Source organism: Ambystoma mexicanum, chromosome 4q (genome assembly GCF_040938575.1).
Source record: "Ambystoma mexicanum isolate Mex_15411 chromosome 4q, UKY_AmexF1_1, whole genome shotgun sequence".
Classification (NCBI taxonomy): Eukaryota; Metazoa; Chordata; class Amphibia; order Caudata; family Ambystomatidae; genus Ambystoma; species Ambystoma mexicanum.
Genome location: NC_090928.1, coordinates 125,384,740 through 125,406,743, shown reverse-complemented (window position 1 = coordinate 125,406,743; position 22,004 = coordinate 125,384,740). Strand labels below are relative to the sequence as shown.

The 22,004-nt window shown below is 43.2% G+C and overlaps 1 protein-coding gene across 1 annotated transcript in view; it reads right to left on the bottom strand.

The window, feature by feature from the left end:
* WDR64 (WD repeat domain 64) overlaps positions 1-22,004 on the bottom strand; it is a 1,979,698-nt gene that overhangs the window by 997,671 nt on the left and 960,023 nt on the right. The window contains exon 14 of the mRNA XM_069607651.1: positions 4,888-5,060. Within this exon, the coding sequence (XP_069463752.1) occupies positions 4,888-5,060 (173 nt within the window). The remainder of the gene's footprint in view (positions 1-4,887; positions 5,061-22,004) is intronic.

The window sequence follows — 22,004 nt, the reverse complement described above, 5'->3', positions numbered from 1 at the left end:
AGAGAAGCAAACATTTTTGTCAAAAAATTGGTGGCTAGATCAAGGGGGATTTTGCCCTCATTGAGTGACCCAGATCAAACAGATTTGATCATGGGTAGAGATACCCACGACAACATTAGGCAGGGAATAAACTTGTAACATTTCAGAACATGTACGGAGCAATGGTTTGCACTGTTGGCATTATAGGCCACTAAGGGATTTGATAGCAAAACGTAGACGTGTATACTTAGCATCTTGGGTGCATTTGACTTTGGCCCAGAATTTGTGAGACTGATCATGTCTAACTTCCAAATAGCATGTGAGTACTCAGTGCCAAAAAATGGCTTCCAAAGTGTCCCATATTCCCCATGATAGATCAAGGGCTGTTTCCGCTCCGTAGGTTAGAATAGGAGTCACCTTACGTTTGTAAAAAGTGACCACCGGATGTAATGAAAATGTACCATATTTTTTATGTAGAGACAACTCTTGCCGGGCAAACTCTCAGCTCTTGTTCTGAGTGCTGTTTCCCAATCGTGTTCACTGAAACTGGAATTCACCCCCACTCCAAGGTATTTTATTGAGTGGACTTAATCTCGTTTTTTACTACCAAGAAATAGTTTAAACTTGCCTTTCAGATTCCCTGATGGTCACTACTGTCCGTAGCAATTACTGATAAACCGGCGAAGGACGAGGATGTTTTGAGGTAGGCACAAATGTAATCTAGATGTGCTATTGATTTTTCTCTCCGCCAGGTCAGGGTGGCTGGGATATCACCTATTAATTGACCATTTAGCAGGTGGATTGAACATATCTGGAGTTTTTTTAACCATGTACAAGCTTTGTTCAGTGTTAATTTATCTGCTAGTCAAAAGCCCTTCACATTAAAATAGTGCACTTTCAGGTCACCACACAGAACTACTTCAGGATCGTTAAATCGAGCAAACAGATCATCCACACAGCACTAAATTACATCAATAAAAGAGGCATCATCATTCCCTGCCAAATTCCAATAGAGGTTGAAATTCACCAAAGGCCCAGATACACCCAGCAGTATGTAATTTCAGTCCACTATCACAATTTGGATGATAGGGTGGGGGTTCAGTACTTCTACCATGGTCAAGCCACGGCCAGATTTCAGTAGAGCCAATAGGTCTGAGGATGGACGCCCGTGTTGCCTTTGATTGGCCGGATTTAAGCATGCAATGTAACCATGGCATAAAGGAACCGACCGGAGCCACGTCTCCGGAAAACACAAGAAGTTGCATTTCGATAGTTCTGTGTTCCCCTCCCTGAATAGATATATGAACCCTCTTGTGTTCCAAGAGCACAGCTTCAGGGGCAAGTCCAAGTTGTCTTCTTGTTGCTAGTATTCCCTTGGAGACATCCAAGGAATTATAGCCTGTGAGCTATTCTTAATATCACTCTGTACTAGACGGTTGCGTCTGAGGATATTGAGCTTTCTTGCTGCGTTCCTTTCCATCGGGTCAAACCTCATTATATCCACAAGTAATCATCGTTCTCAGTGTCCAACGTTCTTCATTTTACATGTGTTCCCGGATTCCGCTTTCTTTCTGTCAATATTCCTGTGCTTGATTTTCTTGCAGTTGTTACTTATTTTCCTGAATGCTTTCCCTCGGACTATGCAGTCTAGGTCTCCGAAGATCCTTGGATAGTTCAAATACCAGTCGGAGAAAGGAGGCTGCCATTTCAAGGAACGCTGCTTCAACCAACGGAGAGGAAAGATGCAAGATGACCCAGTCCAATCTTTCTTCCACAGATTGCAATATTTTAATAACATCAGAATACATAAATCTGAGCCTAGGTATATGGCGAAGAAGCTTTAGGATGTTAATTCGGTTGAGAATCAAGCCGTTCTCCATCATCAAGAGTTGCTCTATCACTACTGTGTAGTCATTTCGTGTGGTTTCAGGAGCAATGGAGGGAGGTCTTTTGGTTAGTTTTGTTTGCTTCCTCTCTATGTGTACCACGATCCGATACATCGAGTGCTTACTCAGAGTAAAAGGCGTCTTTCTTCCAGTGTCTGGAACGGTCCTGATCAGCAATTTTCTGCTTTGGCCTAGTGTACAGAGTTTTGTGTTTTCGTAGATGACAGATCTTACTCATCATCTGCTTCTCCATCTGAAGTCACCTGTGTTGTTTCTACTTCTAGAACTGAGTGTTGAACCTTATCGTCTTGACTCTCGTAGGCTGTTTTTTAAAACTTTCGTTTGGTGGCTTGCAAGGATTTGCATTGAGGGCAGATGGTCTGGCTCTCTCCTTTCTCTTTTTTTATGTATCATTATCCATAGGCAACAAGGCCGGGTCGACCATTATATCATTTTAATTAGAATCGATTTTAGTAGTACACCCACGTCCCCTCGATCGACACCATTTCATCAATTCCAGAATTGACGACATCACGGCTATATTGTCATATTGCTCTCCTAAAGCCAAGTCAATCAGTCATGCCTGCCACTGGGCTGACGCTTCAGCCTCCTTGTCCAAACTTGATTGAATCGTAGCCACAAATGATTCTAGGAAGATCTACTTTGAATGAATGAATCAGTGCTAGTAACGTAGATTGGTCTTTTAAGGTGTCTCCTATAGTTTCATAGAGTTTTGCAGCAAAAGGAGTTAAGGAGATGGTTCTCTGGTGAACAGTTATGACGCACTTCAGGTTTCTGGTTTGCTGTTTTAAATGGTTTTAAATGGCGTTCCATTGTAAGTGTTGTCCAGACTGCTCTCATCCAAGCTACTTTCCGACGTGTCAGGCCCAGAAGACAAAGGCGTTACGGGTAGTGCTTCTTGCACATCGCCTATTGGGGGTTCAATTGCTTCCAGGCCACTTATGATAGTAGGCATAGCAGGATGGTTCGATCGAAGTGTCTGCGCCATTGTAAGGTCCATTGTGCTACTTCTGATGCTTGGGGAGCTTGCAGCCCTGGGATTCTCATGTGATGTAGCAACAGAAGCGTTCAAACGATGAAGGTGTGCGATGGGGTCACTTAATGGTGGGCTTTGTTCGGCCTGTGGTGGAAGTTGATCAAAAATGTCATTATGTCTCTTTTGGCTAATAATCAAAGACTGTATTTCCGCTATGTCTTGTGACAACTGACCAGCCAGTTCTGAGGGGTGTTTTGTTGGACTCTTAATCGTCATTTGAGCTTTAGAGTCAGTAGGTTGAAGGCGGCAAATATCTGACTCCCGCTCCCTCATTGCGATGCCCTGGATCACAATCCTCGAGCTGGTAACAAGTCCCTGTTCTGTCTCGTCAGACGTAGGTGGACAATCACTGATCTGTTGCTGACCATTATAGCATTCTGCGTTGGATATGGGAGAATGATATTAAGATTGCTCATGAGGGGGGAAGGCTTCCGGGGGCCCGTCATCCCCTCCTCACCCCTGCCTGCTTCAGTTGCCTTCATGGTGGGGAGGGCTGGATCAGCGCTCAGTGTTGTTGGGGGAGGAGGTGGAGTATAATTTGCTATGGCTTTCATTGATAACCCATCCATTGAGGCACTATTCCGACCATTTCCGATTGGCGATTCTCCTTCTGATGGGTAGGCTATGCTCGAACCCCATGAATCTTCCAACACAGTCACTGTGTTGTTACCAGCATGTTCCTTCCCATTATAGGGAGTTTGTGGTGCATCTAGACGGGGCATTATAATAGAGCTGACCTCTTTTCTTTGTGAAACCTCTGTTTCCAGTTGCGCGGCTGGGTCGGGTCCATCTGTAGTTATGGAGGCTTCCTCATGCCTGCCCCACCACCGACCTAACTCTGGCTAAACTCCTTAACAATTAGCACACCGGCGCTATGCGCCTGGCTTGGATTTATGTAGAGGGGAGGCTCTGTCACATTAAAGGCACAGTGTAGGAGTGTCTCTCTCTTGTAACTGCGACTCAACTCCTTGCCAACTAACGCAATGTCTGGAAATGTAGCACTACTTGTATCATTATCTTCTAATGGCAGCATGCTTATTGGTTGTTCAATTCTGGAAGACATCTGCGGGTTCAGTAAATGCCAATTGGTGGGAGAACATTTGGGAAATCTTTTCAACTGAGAAGATTTAAGCATTGATTTCAAATGCTATGACTACATTTGTTAAGGTATTGCCTCCATTTATCAAACATGTAATGTACTGGGAATATGTGTTTTACAGACCACATCTCCTTAAACATCTCCTTAAACATGTTCCACTATTATAAATAACAACAGGAACCATTGAATGAATCTGCAAAGAAGGTTTCCACTGAAGGATAAAGAGATAATGAATAGACGGGAGGATGGCTATTCAGACTCTGGAATTTTTCAGTTATATGTATTTTATTTAATGTTACTTTATTGATGTGTTTTGATTCTTACTTAAGTGTTTGAAATCATAATTTGAAATATTTAAATCTGCAGCGATATATATCTATAATTTACAAAAGTAAAGAAATACAACCTTTAATAAGGTAGTTCGTTTCACAAACACTAGCATTGCCTGGGTCCGGCTACTTCTGCCTTTTTCAGGTTTGTATTTTTTAGAGGCTCAATTAGGCATGGTTATAAAAAAAATCAATATTCAAAACAGAGACTTGTAGCTCCAGCTGTTTCTGTGATCCTGTGCAGATAGTTTAATCATGATATTGTTTAAATACTTCCACATGCAGCGAAGGCACAATATATGTACAATGACAAACAGGAAGCAAATTGCTAATAAGCATTGAAACCACACACGTTACCTGCGCCCTCTCTAATATTATTTATTGTGCATGTATATTGTTTAATGGAGACACCCAAACAGTATCCACCACACCTTTGGAATTTCTTTCAGAATTTCAGAATGCATAAGTCTTTTCAGAAGATATTTATTTTGGTTTTTTAGTGTTATAGAGTAAATCAAATTGTAAAATGACAGTCACCTGAAATATTTTGATCTTCCCGTCACTGTCTAAGGCTAAAACACTGTGCAGGTTTTCACTAGCCTTGAGATACACCAATTGGCAAAACCATTTCTCCCTTTCGGGAGCTCCTTTCTTCGGGTTAAAAGCTTTAAGTTCTTCGCCACTTCCAAAATCCCAAAGCTTCAATGTCCCTGAAATGAAAAATAGGAATGAGCAGCAGTAAATCACAACATACAGAAACACATTTAGATAGTAGAAAGAGCGTAACGAACTACCTACTGACAACCATAAACGTGTAAGCATTATACCAAACATTCTACATGCAGTTGATTAGGTTGTTCATGTAATCCGGAGTCAGGATGCAATAAACATCCTATTGAATTATGGTGAGATCAACCCGCATGCAGCATGTTCAATAGCTTGGAGATGTTCTTGTGAGGCTACTGTGGAGAAAGATGTATCCTTCTCCTGGGTACTGGTATAGATGAAGGGGCATGGCAGTGATGGGGAGGGGTGGTAAGGAAATAACTTTTCTATAGGCCTGCTGTTACCTTAAAGCATTCAAGGTGAAAGGTTAAGTCTGACACCTGTCCCCTTCGAGGAATGTTATTCATTCATGTAGTCTGTTTTCAAGGGTATATAGGGTTTATCTGTGAGTACTCATCTGCAGCTGACAGACAGCAATAGACTTGCTAACTGTAATGTGGCATGAAAAATGTAAGGTTGCATGCTTGGCGCTGCACAAGAAACATTAAAGTGACATTAGTAACAACATTATTCCATGTTTTTATGAGTACTGTAGGAATGCTGTATTGAGCAATAAAACAAAAAAATACTTATATTCAGAAATAAATTGATGCAATTGATCCATATATTAAAAGGAAAAAAAGAAGATCAGTTAAATCCACAAAATGACATTGGTAGCGAAAGTGACATAACTTTCCAATGACATCATGTGACATGCAGATCACATGACAGGAAGCGATGTCACATCACTTTTCACTCTGATGAAATGACAGGAAGTGACATCACTCGTATCATTGCCCACTGTATTTATGCAAAATTCCTGTATTATTGTATTGCTGTAATCATGCTCACTACCGTGATTTCCCCCAGTGTATGGCTCCAGAATGATCTTTCTCCTGGCTGTGCTATTCACAGATCTTTTTGGTCTGTTTGGATTATTTTTCTGGGTGGGGGGCAATGCGCAATGCGGGATGGCCTCCTATGGCATGCCTCATTGTGTTTGTGGTTTCTGTTCAAATTTTGCCTCTTCGAATTGGACCACTCAGGGCCAATGCCCAGACGTCAGATGTTATCTCTCACCAGTGTGCATGTTCTCTCCAATCCTCCCACCAACCAGGGAAACGTGGGGGAGAAATGAAAGCAGTTTTGGGGCTGTAGCCAACCCCAGTGCCGCTGCCGAAGGCTTCTGGCCCCTAGAGGCTACTCTGCCCCTCCCAGAGCATGGCACATGTCTGTGCCCATGCTTAGGTTGCATGAGGTGAGTCTTCTTTCTTAACGAGGCAACCCGCTGGTCGCCTCTACTCCTTGAGTAGAAGCAGAAGGAATGTTTTGCTGGTTGCTGAACAGCCAGGCCCACTGACTTTGCAGCCACCTTGGACGCTTTACATGTTTCCAAGGATTCACTGGCATTGGGTGAAGAGATGTTCGCACACAAAGGCAATGTCCAAAAGCTTGTTTTGAACATTAGGAGCAAAACCTGAGCTGTGCAAGTAGGCTTGCCTACGTAACACTGCTGTCAACCCCATCGCCATACCAACACAATTTGCTATATCCAGACCGGATTGCAGAGCCTGGCGGAATACGTCTTTGCCATCATCCACCAAGCGGAGAAACCTCTCCTACATTTTCCCCTGTGGGATGTGCTCTGCTGCTTCTTGAATTGTCCTCTATAGGCCATGTGTGTATTTGGCAAACACACAGGAAGCGTTGGCAGCCTTAGGAGCCATAATGCCAGCTGAGAAAATGTTCTTAGCTAAGGCGTCATATTTTTTTGACTCTGTCGACTGACAAATTAGAGGTGGACGTAGAAGGGCCAGTGGAAACTGTGGCCACCTGGACTACTAACCCAACTGGTGTTGGATGGGTCGATAGGTAGGGTGTGTCCCCTTTTGCCAGTTTGTACTTTTTTGCAAACTCAGAATCAAGTTTTTTGCCACAGTGTGGCGATCGGGTCAGCAGTTGCCAAGTTAAAGGGCACGGCCCTTTCTGCCGGTGGGCCCACATCGAGGATGTCAGTGAGCTCATCAGCCAAAATCGGCAGAGTGATTCAGGGTGTCGACCACCTTCACCACTGTTTTTCTGTAGGAGGCATTGGCATGGCCATGGGGGTAAGCCTGCTGTGTTTCAAGCTCTGGCGAGTTGTCCAAACTGCTAGCATTTTGTAAATCTCCTGCCAGCGCTAGGAGATCAGCCTGATCAGCAAAAAAGTCTGTGCCACTGGAAGAATCCAGTGTCAGCTCAAAGTTGCCCCCAAATATGGAGTGCATAGTGTGGAAGAATGAGCTTCTCGAATCAGGAACAAACGACTTTTCCATAGTTGGCACCGAAATTGACTTCAACGTCAATGGTTTCAGGGCGGGTGGCATCAAGTGCACCAGCGCTGCAAGCAGTTTGAAAGGCATCATTGATAAATCGACGGACGGCGTTGACACAAAAGGATTTGAACCCAACACAGTCTTGTTGTCGCTGGACAGACCAGTCATAGCTGGGACTGACAAGGTCTGCTGCTTCGAGGGCTGCCTTGTACCCACAGTGACTGCCTTCTTCATGTCGAGCATCTGCTCTTTAAAGGATTCCCACTCGGCTCTGGTAGTACGTTCACCGGGGCAGGACTTCCCTCTTTCCTCTGACAAATTTGAGTTGTGCAGACGAGGATATCGACGTTTCTTTTTGTGGAGAGAGGACGATGAGGAATTACTCCTGGAGTGCAACCTCTTTTTGGCCTTTTTACAATGCCTATCATCTTTCTCTGGGGTGGGGTCTTCAGTCTTGTGGCCGGACAACCTCATAGCTGATCGAGCCAGTGACTTCGACGGAGGACGTCCCAACTTCAATGTAGCGGCTCGCTCCCTCAAAGATTTAGGGACAAAGACTAATATGCAAATGGATGTTTCTCCTCTGTGAAGGGTGCAGTGAGCTTAAACAAAATAGAATACCCATAATCTAATGGGTACTCCCGTCCCCTGCTCACCTATCAATACTGAGGTAAAACTATCAGTCAAAATTTAATTAGACTACACCCACTGGTGGTCTCATATCTTACAACCCTCTGCCTGGATTCTTTGAAACACGTGTTACTGCTTATAACAAGCAACATTTATTTATTAATTATTCAATGAAAGGAAAAGTAAAATTAAGAGCAACAACTCCTCTTTCAAAATTGCACTCTTGTATTTACCAGCTTGAATTCAATTGTATTGGCTTTCACGTTACAATTTGTCCATTGATAGAAATTCACCATAGAGGGCACATTCAAATACAAAATTGAAAAAACATGTCATTTTCTTAATTGTGAATTCTCTACGCGTTTCGAGAGATAACTCTCTTCTTCAGGTGCAAAATAATTTAACCACACTTTCCATAGGTTGTCAAAATTCAACCTTTTCAGAAAACGATTTATTGAGAAAGCAACTTTTTGAAAAACATTCTTTGAATACACTTATCGAAAAAAAACTTTTTGAAAACAACACCATTTTCTTGTTCACAGTTTTTTGCAGTTTTTAACACCAATCTGAAGTAGTGGGATCTTGTCATCAGTCTATGTACTCTCGGGTCAGTAGAGTTTAATTGACGTGTTCCTATAATGTAAAGTAGAATTGCATTAGAAATCCACACTATTGGTGAATGGGGTAGAAATATTTCTCAAAGTTTGGCGTAGTTTAATTACCTTACAATATTCTGCGTATGTCTTCTATGGAAAATAGATGTCTCCCCTTATTACGGCGATGCCTAAGTAACTTCTATTCCTTGTCCATATGCTGTTCATCCCTGTATTTCACCTTCCCTGCAATATATTTAAATATTTACTGTGTTTAGATACTATCTGTGCCAAGAAATTCTGTTTCAAAACTATTGTGGGTATCTGTTACTCACATGCTATTACACCGTTATTCTGACAATTCTGGACGATGTTGTTACGTCTGTTATTCACAATGTCTACTGCCTGTTTCAACCTGTATGAGGGATATGGTTCACATTAGTGATATCTTATCTAAGGTTCCCTTAGTATCGGACCTACAGTCTATCTTTAGTCAATAACATGTTAATACATAAGCAACATGTCAGTTTACCTTCTGTAGTTTCTCGTGTACACGGCGGAGGGATCTCAAACTGTCACTATTCACTTTCACTTTCGATCAATCCGTGATCATAACCCTGTCTGTGGAAGATGTTGAGTAAGTGATTGCTAAGTATTCTGCCTTCCTTCTAAATGCATAGTGTACAACAGTTCTTTGCTACTTACAAGTCCAGCGGGGCGTTCGTCCTGGATTCCCCTATCACTGCCGTTGTAACGAAAGCGTGCCTGTTGCCAGGCAATGCTTTTGTATGAACATCGAATTACGCTCTACATCGCCTCTCCATTTTCGTGTGGAAGTATGGGAATTGTGGTTTCTCACTCTCTGCACTCACTGAGAAAGATTGCAGTTAGCTAAAATATGGTTGTAGACCTTCTGAGTGGAAGAAATTCCATAGAACAGGGTATTTGACCCATGTTCATTCTTAGTCGATGGGCTCCCACACTTTGTAAAACTTTGGGTTTCACCCTAAGTAATAGAGGATAATCCAGACCTGGACCCCTTGCTGACTGTGTGTTAAAGAGGCTCATCTTCACCTCACTGATGTGGCCTGTTTAAGCCGAAACACATGTCTGAGGTTGCTGATGGTACTCTTGTTTAGAGGAGATTTGCCAAGCATTTCGGTGCTCAACTGCCCTTGTGGGCGGGACAAAGACTGATATGCAAATGGATATATCTCCTTTGTGCAGGGTGCAGTGAGCTAAAACGTGCTTGTAGATCGTTCTGAGTGGAATACATTCGACAGAAAAGGGTATTTGACCCATGTTTGTTCTCATTAGAGGGTCTCCCACACTCCTTTGTCATCTTCTGACACAACCCACAGCCCTTAGTCACGTGGTGGGCACCTAGCCACCAAACCCAAATACTGGGCAGGTCGGCCGAAGACATTTTAGAATTATAGTCGGGACATCTTTTGAAGCCAGATAGTTTTGGAGCGGACAGCGCAAACAAATAAATGTTGAAAATGAATTTGAATGACAAAAAACATTCTCTGACGAAAAGAGATGTTCCTCGAGCAGTTCACAAGCACGTGGAAAAAAGGAACTGAGGCACAGGACATAGTGACGCAGTATATGTACGGCGTCTGACGTCACGTCTGTAGTCGGCGACCGGCACTTTGAGTCAAGACAGATCGATGGCCGAGTCGAGATGCACTATGCCCCCTGTCAAAATGTTTTCTGAGTAGCTGACGCTAGAAGGGATATCTATCTGATGAGGAATCGGCAGGAGAAATGGAATCCATTTAAGAGCTTTTATTGGTCCAAGTGCTTTAAGCAAACTTACATAGCTAAAAATGTCAGAGGAGGCGTGCCAGAAATAGTTTTGCCCATACTGCCACTGGTCTTACTGCCCAAAGACAGAAGACAGAGCCCAACGTATCACATGTCAAGACCTCACAGTGACACAGTGTTTGGAGCTTTCCACCAATCTATGAGAAAAGGCTGTCACCTCCACCACTAAACCAATCACCTGTCTCAGACTGAGACCTTTCTCAAGAACCTGCCTAAGCCAAAAGGGGAAGGGAGGATAACTATCAGAAATGAGCAGACCAATGAAACAAAGATTGGAAGACCATGTACGCCAAAATGGGAAGCCATACCATGGCAGCCTAAGAGGAGCTGCACTAAAGATTGTATAAACCACTCACTCCACCCAAACAGAATTGACATTAGAAGATATAATAGACACAATGGATAATGTCTTTGGCATTAGAGAGTCAGGTAATCCTAGTAGAATTCTACACCACCCACCTGAAACAAGGATAGAAACTTTCTGAGTTTGTTATTGAATCTACCACATTGAAAGAAGGAATTTGTTGCACAACACACCAATGGCTGCAGATCCTGATGGGGCCTAAAAAGCCCTGATGATGCTATACAGCTTAACAGAAATATAGAATTAACAAGCTGCCAGCACTAAAGGAACTGAATAAACAAATCAAGACATCAGAGTGAAATATGGATTATAGATGGTCAAACTTTGCAGTATTGAAGTCACTGAAACCGCTGCTCCATATGCCCCCTAAATGCTCAGGCGAAACAGATCAGCAATCTGCGCAAACTACATGTGAGTGGAAAAACAAGCACTTTGTATGCCTGACAGAGGAAGAGGTTCAGTTCTGCCATCTAGAGAAAGAGAAAAATTGTACCAGGAAAAGGAACTTTGTGACCCCTTTCTGGATGTCGCCTAATCTGGGCAGCTGCAACCCTGGAGTTTCTGTCACTGCTGCATAGAGGAAGGACATACCATCAGAGCATGTCAGAATGAAGTCCACCATTAAAATTACAGACCTGTAGCAAGATGATGGACAGGGAACATCTAGAATCTCAAACTCAGTAAACACCACTGCAATGCCACAACACAGAGTGAAGCAACTGCTTTCTACATCGCCAACATTCTGAACCACTATGAAGAGCCAGATTCCAGCGACCGCACCAATGCATCCTTATTCAAAGAAAAAGTAGTACCACCCAACCTAGAAGAACCTAACTGTATGACTGGCCCCTGGAACAGCCTAGCAGATGCCATAAGCAAGAACTAGTTATTGGTCAGAGGATTGCCTGTGAAATTGGTGGGACCACCACAAATATACCCATGACAGTGGAAGGAAATCCTACCAAACTATTGCTTGATAGTGTGTCACAAGTCTCCATTGTCTAAGACGCCTGCCTACTAACATGCCTCTCTAAGGCACCATACACTAAAGACCAATGGTGACCTGAATCTTCATGGCTTGGGAGGTGACATTTGCTGGTACAAGGGCTACTTTAAAATAAAGATCCTATTACCCCAGTAAATAGAGGGTGTGCAGAGAGACGTTCAACTCTGGCCTTCCCATGTGCCACCAAATTGCTGAATGCCAGCAATATAGTTATGTTGAGTTGAACACTGATATGTTCATGTTTTAGGACTTGGCACAGAAAAATACTACCATCCTGTGTAGGAATATACTTTATCAACAAGGGTGGTCAGGGAAGGCTTGGAATCTAGAGACTATGCGACTGTACCAATATTGTCTAATGCGAAAGTTGGAGTTACTGCTGTTAAAGTAAACAGTCAGAGACAGTTTCTATGGGGCCATGTTCACTGCCCTACTGACAAGTCCTTGACCTTATAAAGCCCAGCAAACTGGATACCACAGGGTGTCAATGGCTTTCTGTCTTGGTCAATGACTTTCATTTGCACTGTCCTCCTCACAGGACAATATCAATGCAAATACTCTGATTTGTTGACCTTACACCCCCCTGCAGAGGTACACTAGCCATTGACTGATGTGCCAGCTCCTTGCATTCGGGCTCAGCACAGTTGCAAAGGGCACCATATCGGGTGCACAGCATAAGGTGCCTTGGAGCATGATATCAGAGGTTGTCCGATCAGTTGACTACAATCTTAAAAGCATGGAAAAAGAAGAAACTCCAATAACTCTACAATAGATAGGACAATCTCAACTTGCCAGATCAAAACAGTGGAATACAGACCACCAAGACTGTTGGCATAGATGTCACACCAAGCACAACCTCCAATTCCGACTCTCATCGGTTGCTGAAGGAGTGGAAGATGGATCTATGTGAAAATATTGAAAACAAACACTGTAAATCCAAAAATACCGATTTATTTTCTTTTACCCCCATCTCCACACAGCCCCCATACTCCCACATTTATTATCAACCTAACCCATCCGCCCACATATATCTGCGATGAAATGGGGCTTTAAAAATGTGACATTTTCGGATATGCAGTGATGTTCTGCAATATTTTGTAGTAATACTGTGGAAGATGCAAGTAGTAAAAGGCAGGATCCTGTGCAAGAAAAATCAGCTTTACAAACACGTGCTTCACATACTCTTAACTCTTTGAAAGTAAACCCTACAAATGCTCTACAGATTTGTTTAGCTTCTTAGACATCTGGGTATGGACAGAATAGAACTAGTCTGATGTCAGTTCTGGTGGCCAAGACAGACAAGGAGTTGTGAAAAATTACAGTCAGATGGTTCCCAGTTGCATCACGCTGAAAGGTCTGCTGCATACCTACATCACCTGGAAAGTTCCAATCCCATAGACTTCATCTGTGTCAAATTTTTGTGTCTGGAGATGGACAGCAAGGGCATCCAAAGCATCCTTGTTTGCTTTCCCCACCAAGAACCAGACGGCTGCTATTGCTGAGTACTGTGGGAAATATACTTTGTCCGCTGTCGGGGGCCTGCGGACATTCACTTCAGCAATGGTAACGACTTTGAATCAAAACCCATCAAAATATTGTTGCAACTGTTGATGGTCAAAACTTCCAGAACTACTCCCTAACATCCGCAGGCCTCAGGTCAAAAGATTCAACCAAATTATATTGGACATGCTTTGAATTCCAAGACAGGATGAGCAGATCCAATGGATGTTTCCACCCTGATCCATGCCTGTAACGACACCTGAAACCACGACACTGTGTAATCCTAATGCTACCCCATTTATTAGCACGATACACGTCTGCCTTTTGGCTTTTGATTTGGAGTATGCCTGGATGGGGGACACCCAGAAAGCTGCTTGAAATACATGTAACAACTCAGACAGGAGCTGGATAGGTCCCACCAGCTTGCCCAAGCAGCTGCTGAGAAAAATGCCAGCAGAAATAAAGATATGGTCAGATGTCAAATGACAGGCCCTTCAAAAAGGACCCTGAGTGTGAAGCCTTGGAAAATTCGGTAAGAACAAGTTAGCGCAATAAATGGCAGTCTGAAACATTTATCATTGAAGACCAGTTGCCCAAATTCAGGTGTACCAGATTCAGGAAAGTTCAACAAGTTACAAAACCCTACATAGCAGTCACCTGTGGCCAACTGGGGAAGGTGTTCAGCCAACTTCTTCTGAACAACCTTTGGTAGAAAGTTTCAGATGGCTCCCAACTCAGAAATAACAGAATCAACTTGAGACAGGAAAAAGCACCTTGAGAAGCCGAACACAAAACATCTGACAACAAAGACGGCTTTGATGCAAGCGCTAAGTCCAGCAAATCTGAAGATGAAGCAAAAATGTATGTTTCTACACTGTATTAACGTATAAAGCATCTGTGTATAGAAGTATTTGTTGCAGCAAGCAATAACTACACCTTTACTATGAAGAAATACAGAGAAGTGGGTGGAAAAGTGGTCAGTCGTGGTCACAAGCAGCAACAGAGCGGAAGTCTGTCCACCACTTCCACTATTGAGAGGTGGAGACTCAGTTCCACAGTGAGAGACAACCTCTACAAAACCCCATTTCCAGCGCGGAGTGCGCACAGAGAAGTGGGTGTAAAAGTGGTCAGTCGAGGTCCGTCGCATGACAGAGCAAGGAGTGACACCCTTTTGACCAGCTGGTGAAACTTAAATCCATTGTCATTGTGCCAAAACCGGACTTCCTAGAAGACGGCAGCTGGCCCGACTGAAGCAAGATTACACCAAGGTAAGAGAAATGGCAGGGAGGATTCCCAGGGCTATCACCGGCAGCATATCCCATGAGGAAAATGAAGGGTGCCGACTACGGAGCTCACGCTTGCGACAAGACGGTGAGAAATGGCAGGCTCTACAAGTTCATTTGCCAACTGACATTCTTGACGAAAGTGTCTCAAATGACCATCATGCACCCCATAAGCAAGACGTCGGGAGTTTGAAATATCATCAACAACACCTGCAGCAAAAGTCACACACTGCTGCAAAGAAGTGCACAAGTGCCTTTAAAACATGCAAGCCAAGCTTACAAGCCGCAACGGATGAGGCGATGTGTGACAAGCAGGAAGCACAGTTTTCAAGGGCCTCACGGGACCCTCGACTGGAGAAGTGCACCCGGCCGAGCCACGCAGCGCCGGTCGACTCGCCGTCGGCCTCCAGAAGTGGGGCGAGACGGGACGATGCGTGCAGCGTTGGATCAGGGAATGGCCCAGGGATGGATGATGAGAGTGCGGACCACGAGGAATCCAAAAAGCACCGTTTGGAGGCAGCAGTGTGGTCTCCGTTTGACTTTCCTGCGGAGTGGCGCAGAGACTCTGTTCCCTGCTGCGATCGCGCTCTGACGGCCGACGGTCACAGTCAGCTTGCGCGGTCACCAAAGCACAGATCCACGCCCTCCCTGTAGGGAGATATCAACAAGAGCTGTGCCCAGGTGAGACAGCAGAGTCAGATGCAGTTGCTACAGTAGAATTATCCACAACAGAACCTCCAGAATTGGTACAAAATCCGAAAAAACGTATAAGACAAATCACTGAAAATGATGCACTAAACAAAATTATAAACAAACAAAAAGTACAACACAACACATCCTAATGGACAAGTGAAAGGCACTGCTGGAAAAGCTGTCCTGGCCCCAAAAGGGAAACGTGGAGGCAGTGGCAGTCCAAGAAAATCAGGATCAGCCAAACCGACCACTATGCGCATCCTGACTGAGTTCTTCCAGTCACAAATTTCCTGAAGTCACAAGGACTTTAAGGAACTCTCTGACGCCGAAAAGCTGGCAACAGTGAAAGAAAACTTCCCTTGTGCCAAACAAAGAAGGTTAGACGCCCCAATAGGAAAAGCTCACGCACCCCTGGAAATCTTAATTGAGAAGACCAATGTTCAGATTTTTTCAGAGACCAGGGAGGAATGCAGCAGTCCAGGGATGAAGAAATACACACCAGTCAATGCAGCATCACCGACATAGTTAATTTCCATTCCTGCAATGGTCATCCAACACCTCCTGCAGAAAAGAACGATCACTGCAGAGGAGGTGGCCAAAGAACATGCATAGACGGTTAACCAAAATGGAACCTCAGACACAATGGAGGAGAAAATACCACAGAAAGCTATAAGGCAAGCAGAAACAGCCGGACGGCAGCATGTAACAACACCGGAAAATGTCAGTCAAGCGTTGCAGTACGAAATGTCACCAGCTCGACTGGAAAACGACCCTGATACTTGCACGAAAGGTCCGGAATCTAGCCTCATAAAAGGATCTCCATCGCTGGCTCCGACTAGAGGTTCTACATCAACGGACCGCAGACGCCCTCGGGCTGGTGGCAAACTTGTAGCAATCCCAACACGTGAGTCAGTGCACTGTCTAGAGCCACGTTCCATCGGAGAAATTCGTTGGATGCCTTCTCCAACGCGACAACTCACAAAGCCCACTTTACAAGCGACACATTTTCAACCCCGAGTAAAAGAGCCTCTGCACAAACATCGGCAGCATCCACTGAGACACCCTCCAAGAAACCCGATATGTTAACCATTATGTCTGCAGTTACAATATTGCTTGCTCCGTTATGCAAATTATATGAGTCAATTAATGACACACTGCAGGACCACTCATCCATTCAAGCCATGATGCTCTCCAAATTGACTTATCTGGAGGGTTACATCTCAGCTCGAGAAGAAAGACACCCAGGTTAACACGACAGAACAACTCGTAAACGAATTGATGTCAAAAATAACATCTGTCACTGCATACAAGTTCACAAACTGTAACCACCATCGATATAACAATAAATAACAAAACAACGCAAGAAAAGGGGAAAAAGACCATCGAAAATCTCAGTCAAACCGGTTCAAAGTGTCATCGCTGATGCCCCAACAAAGAAAGCCACAGTATTGATGGTAGTAGAAAAACCGACAGCTGAAATCGCGACTGTGCCAGTCACAACCAAAGAGCCAGAACTGGCATACTCAATATTCGACATATCTAAATCAAGATCGGTGGTGACTTTTGGAAACTTTAGGTCACTGCCCCACGACGCGACTGCTCAGCAAAAAAATGCGACAAGCGATTTCAACATGCTAACGGCATCAAAGAGAATGCAGAAAAATGGCTCTATCCACAGTAGGGCAAGCTCAGACTTTGAGAACCTACAGCGAATAATCCCGGCACCGGATGAAAGCAAAAGGCCAGTCTCCCCAAAGTCGGTCGAAGACTTTCTCAGCAATCCATTGATGAACATTAGTATGCACTCAACAGGCGAAACAACCCTCACCTTGACTTCATTGGATGCTAGCCAAACAGATGAAGATCCAATCCTAGAGACGGCATCGCAAGGAATTGGAACCACAAGTCAGATGACACTTGACGTTCAATCTAAATGTGGATCGAGAGCACCCAATGATAACTGAAAGTCAATTCCTAACCTTCGAGGAGAGATGCAAAAGAATTACACAAATAGCAAATTGGAATTTTCAAATCATGGGACAGACCAAAAATGAAACCTCACATGGGGACACATACTTAAAAAGCGAAAATACTAGCGAGGTGAAGAAATTAACATCAGAAAAAATAGACATGCAGAGAAATCACATAAAAGCAAATGCTCCTCCAAGACGACATTTGACAAACACAGTACGATCTCCAAAAGAATCTAGGTCAAAATAAACACCAAAAATTCACTACAGATCTAGAACAGAGACTTATAATTCAAGAAGCTTAAGAGCACAAGAGGTAAGATGGACTTTCAAAATGGAGCAGAGACCAAGCAATAAGGACGTCCTAACCCTGAATACAAGAACTGTGTTGGTGATTTTATATCACATCCCGAAGCTCCGGGCAATAAAATCAGAAGATCTGCTAATTGTTGAACCATGGCATGATCATCATAGAGCCTCAACACATCTGTACATTGGCTCATCAACTGTACAAAAACTTCTATGCAACGGAATAACTGAAATCCCAAAAATGGGATACGGCATGTTTGAAATAACACTGCAAGGCCAAACGTCGCGCAGCTCCAAAAAATCTAGCCGACACAACTACAAAATTTCAGATAGCACAAAAGAGCATGATGATGCAAAGACGCGGAAGACCTTCACAACCTCAATGCATAAAGCTATGCGTGAAGAATCGAATTCAAAAGAAAGGGAAGATAGGTGCAGAACAGCCGACGAAAAAAAAGAAACAAGGAAAAACAGCCCCCATACTTAAATAGGCGAAAGCCAGAGACATCTGAAAACAAGCAATTTTATAGTGAAAAGAGCCTGAGGAGAACAAACGAAAACACGTATACGACCACCAAGCAGTACAGAGCTATCAGCCCCAGTTGGAAACAGCAAACAAAGCTGAAAACAAACAAGGCATCTGGTCATGGCTACCAAAGGCGCTTTCCTCACACCTGAACAAATAGCAATTCGAGATTGAAGACCATATTCAGCCAGCGGAACGTCAAGAGGAAGTTCTTCAGCATAAGTTGAAATTGTGCTCGTGGAACACAAGAGGACATTTTCATCTAACAGTTCCGGGCGATGTAAACTTGGGAGTATATGACATCATATGTCTGCAGGAGACATGGCTAGCACATCAACCATCCATAGAGGGGTATGAAATTGCGATTGCACCGGCATTTAAAGGACATCTTGGTCGCCCCTCCTCAGTTATCCTAACGGCATGTCAAAATGGTTGTAGACTGTCCATGGACAAAATCCTGATCGATAACTCATCTGTGCTGGCAGTCACAGCAACTTGGGATAAAAAAAACAATGCAAGCGAATCAGTAAACGGAAACACAGTAGTGATTGTCAACACCTACTGGAATCCAGCAGCCATTGAAGTGGAAAAACTAATCGCAATGTTAGAGCATGTGATCGACGAGACAATGGCAACGCTTAAGGCACCCTATGTACTTATCTGCGGTGACCTAAACGCATCGTGTCAAATTGATAAGTCTAAGCAAGCCACATCTAAGACATCACCGGCCGAATGCCAAGGGAAAGCTTGGTTAGACATGATACAGTCAAGAGAGCTTCATAACTTAGACGCTGTTTTTACACCGTTTTACATTTTTATGCCACAATTGATTACATCTTTGTCTCAAAACCCTTGCTGCAGCTGACTGCCTCTTTTGAGGTATTGCGAACAATTGCCATTGACCACAATCTGCTGGAAATGTATTGGAGGATCCCTTGCAAGAAAAATGAAAGGATGAAAATGCAAATCGAGACCAACACGCAAGGTTCACAAATCAAATTAAATGTAAATGCCATCAAAGAACTGACATCAAAATACAAGGCTAGTGGGCAAATAGAGGAAGAAAAACCAGTTGACTACCAGCCCCTGCTCATGTCGTACAAACATCAGTAGGCCAGCAAAAAGTTCTCTCATACACTGAGAAACCACGCTTATAACAGAGAGCTTGTAGAAAAAAGACGAGAATTCAGAAAAGACAAGAGAATGGCAGAGACCCTGCCAACGAAAAAAGCCATTATTAAAATCAAGGAAGTCACAAGAGCTTATAAGGCATGGGTCAGATTCCATCGAGCGAAGCTCTATCAACAGGACGCAGAATCCATTGCCAAAACCTTAAGTACACATAATGCAAGAGACTTTTGGGCCCTGCTGAGATCCATCGATGCGCCAATGGCAGATACAATACCTAATAATATCGGGCAACATATTTGGGAAACCCATTTCAATTCTTTGTTTCAATCCGTCTGTGTTGAGCGCAAAGAGGATGTTCTACATGACAGCCCTGACTGGATCAATCTCGAAAATAGGGAAGACATTGAAGATGTAATTAAGAAGCTCAAAAACTGCAGGGCCCTGGGGCCCGATGGAATTACACATTTTTAGCTAAAAACCCACCCTGCAGAATGGGCCACCCTACTCAGCTTAATTTTTCGAAGATGTGCAGACATGAAGTCACTCGCAACATCTGGGACCTCAGCGATTGTGATCCTGATTTATAAAAAAGGGAATAAGAGTGGCCAACCCGCATCATTTTTGTCCCATAGCACTCCTCGATGCCATCGGGAAAGTGTTTGGGTCCTTACTGATGAAAACATTTCAAAGTTGGGCAGCATCTGCAAAGTGCAATGACCATCTTCAAGGCGGATAAAAAAAAATGCAGGGACCGCAGGCAACATTCTCTTGCTCAGTATCCTGAAGAGCAAATCTCTACAACATGGCCATCGTCTCTTTGTCGTATTCACACAGGCGTTCGATCGAGTTGAAAGACATTGCCTCTGGCAGAAACTCTTAGAATGGAATTGCCCAAAGGAAATCTTGGCACCTATACATGCCCCACACTCCAAAACAACAATGAGAGTTTGATTAAATCAACAAGGGGATCTATCAGCTGAGATCCCGACTACACGCAGGGTAAAGCAAGGATGCCCGCAAGCATCATCTCTCTTCCGGGCCTATATAGGCGATTTTCAGAATACAGAAGCGGCGGTACGAGCATTCCCACCAAAAATTGGAGGTGCACCGATTTCGCAGCTCCTATACGCCGACGATCTCACATTATTTGACCAAACGCCTATTGGCCTACAGCGGCAATTGAATAACCTACTTCTATACACAAGAGAAAATCATCTAGAGATCAACAAAGAAAAAACAAAAGTAATGATCCTGAAAAAATCCATCAGAAAAATAGACAAAAACAAATGGTTCTTGGCAGAAACCCAAATAGAGACAGTCCGGAGCTTTAAATATCTGGGAGTTACTCTGGGCAGCTCCAAACGTGAAACTGCAATGCAAGTGACTCTACAAGGAAAAATCAAAAAGCTGGCGGCTCAGGCAAAAGTGATCGACAAAAAATTTGGTCGATATTCATTAATTCCTACAATCAACTTCTATAAAATGAAGGCTGTCTCCTCTGTGACGTACGGGGCCGAGGCAATGCCAACAATTCCAAGCAAGTTTTGGCCTAAATTAGAGTCTGCCTTTTGGAGATCTCTTTTAGGGCTCCCTAATTCTACATCTGGAGTAGCCATCAGACGGGAACTGAGCCTTCTATCACTTCATTGTACTGTAAGCTGCAACTCCCTAATGCTATACAGGAAATGCAGAATGAAAGACAGCAACCTAATTTACAAAATGATCAATAAAGAAATGCAAGACGAAAGATGTGAGCTACTAACAAACTGGAAAAAGGAAAATGAATTGCTACTGGACGCAATTGTTAGCCAAGAAGATGAGCTCATCCGGAGGGTGCTACGAAAAATTAAAGAATTAGATTGGGCAAAGACCACAGAAATGGCGGCAAGAAGCAAATTGAGCCTACACCTACTGTACAATACAAAAAAACTAAATGAACCACAAAACTTCATAAAGACATTTCCAGATAGAGCTGCATGCGACCTAATCCTAAAAGCTAGGTTAAATCTACTAGAAACAAATGAAATTCTTCACATTAGAAGCTTCTCTCAGACAGCCAAATGCCGTCACTGCCAAGAAACGCTGTCTCATCACAAAGAAACCATACGGCATCTGTTGCTCTCATGCTCAGGAACTTATCTGATTGGATTACGATATTTAAGCAAGCTGTTTGGAAATGAGATGCCACCAAATTAAGAGACATGTTGGCACAGGCTGATTGGTGGCGACAGAACCAGTTGGCAAATTGCAACGGCGAAAATTCTTGAGTATATCGTGACCAAGTTGTTTCAGCGGAAACCACTCCCACATACTTTGATAGACTAACGAATAAGTGAAAAAATGTTGAAAACAACTTACTTCATTTACAACTAACTTCATTTACTTCGATTTTCTTTTTGTAAAAATCTCTTGTTGATTAAACAAATAAAAAAAATATATATATATTTATATATTTTTTATTCATGGGTTCAGTCCTTATTAAAACATTATTAAATTGACAAATTCTCCTAATTTAGGAGTACATATTATACACAATACACAACAATTAATACTCTTATTGTTTTTTCAATGAATGAGTACTCACGAAAGTATCCATCATTACACCTATGAACACCTTCACCTTTCTATACAATTAATTCACTTTTTTAAAAAATATATATTTATTAGGTTTTTGCAACAATATACATTCCAACATAAAAATTCACTTCTTAATAACACAATAAAAATTGTTTTTAAATT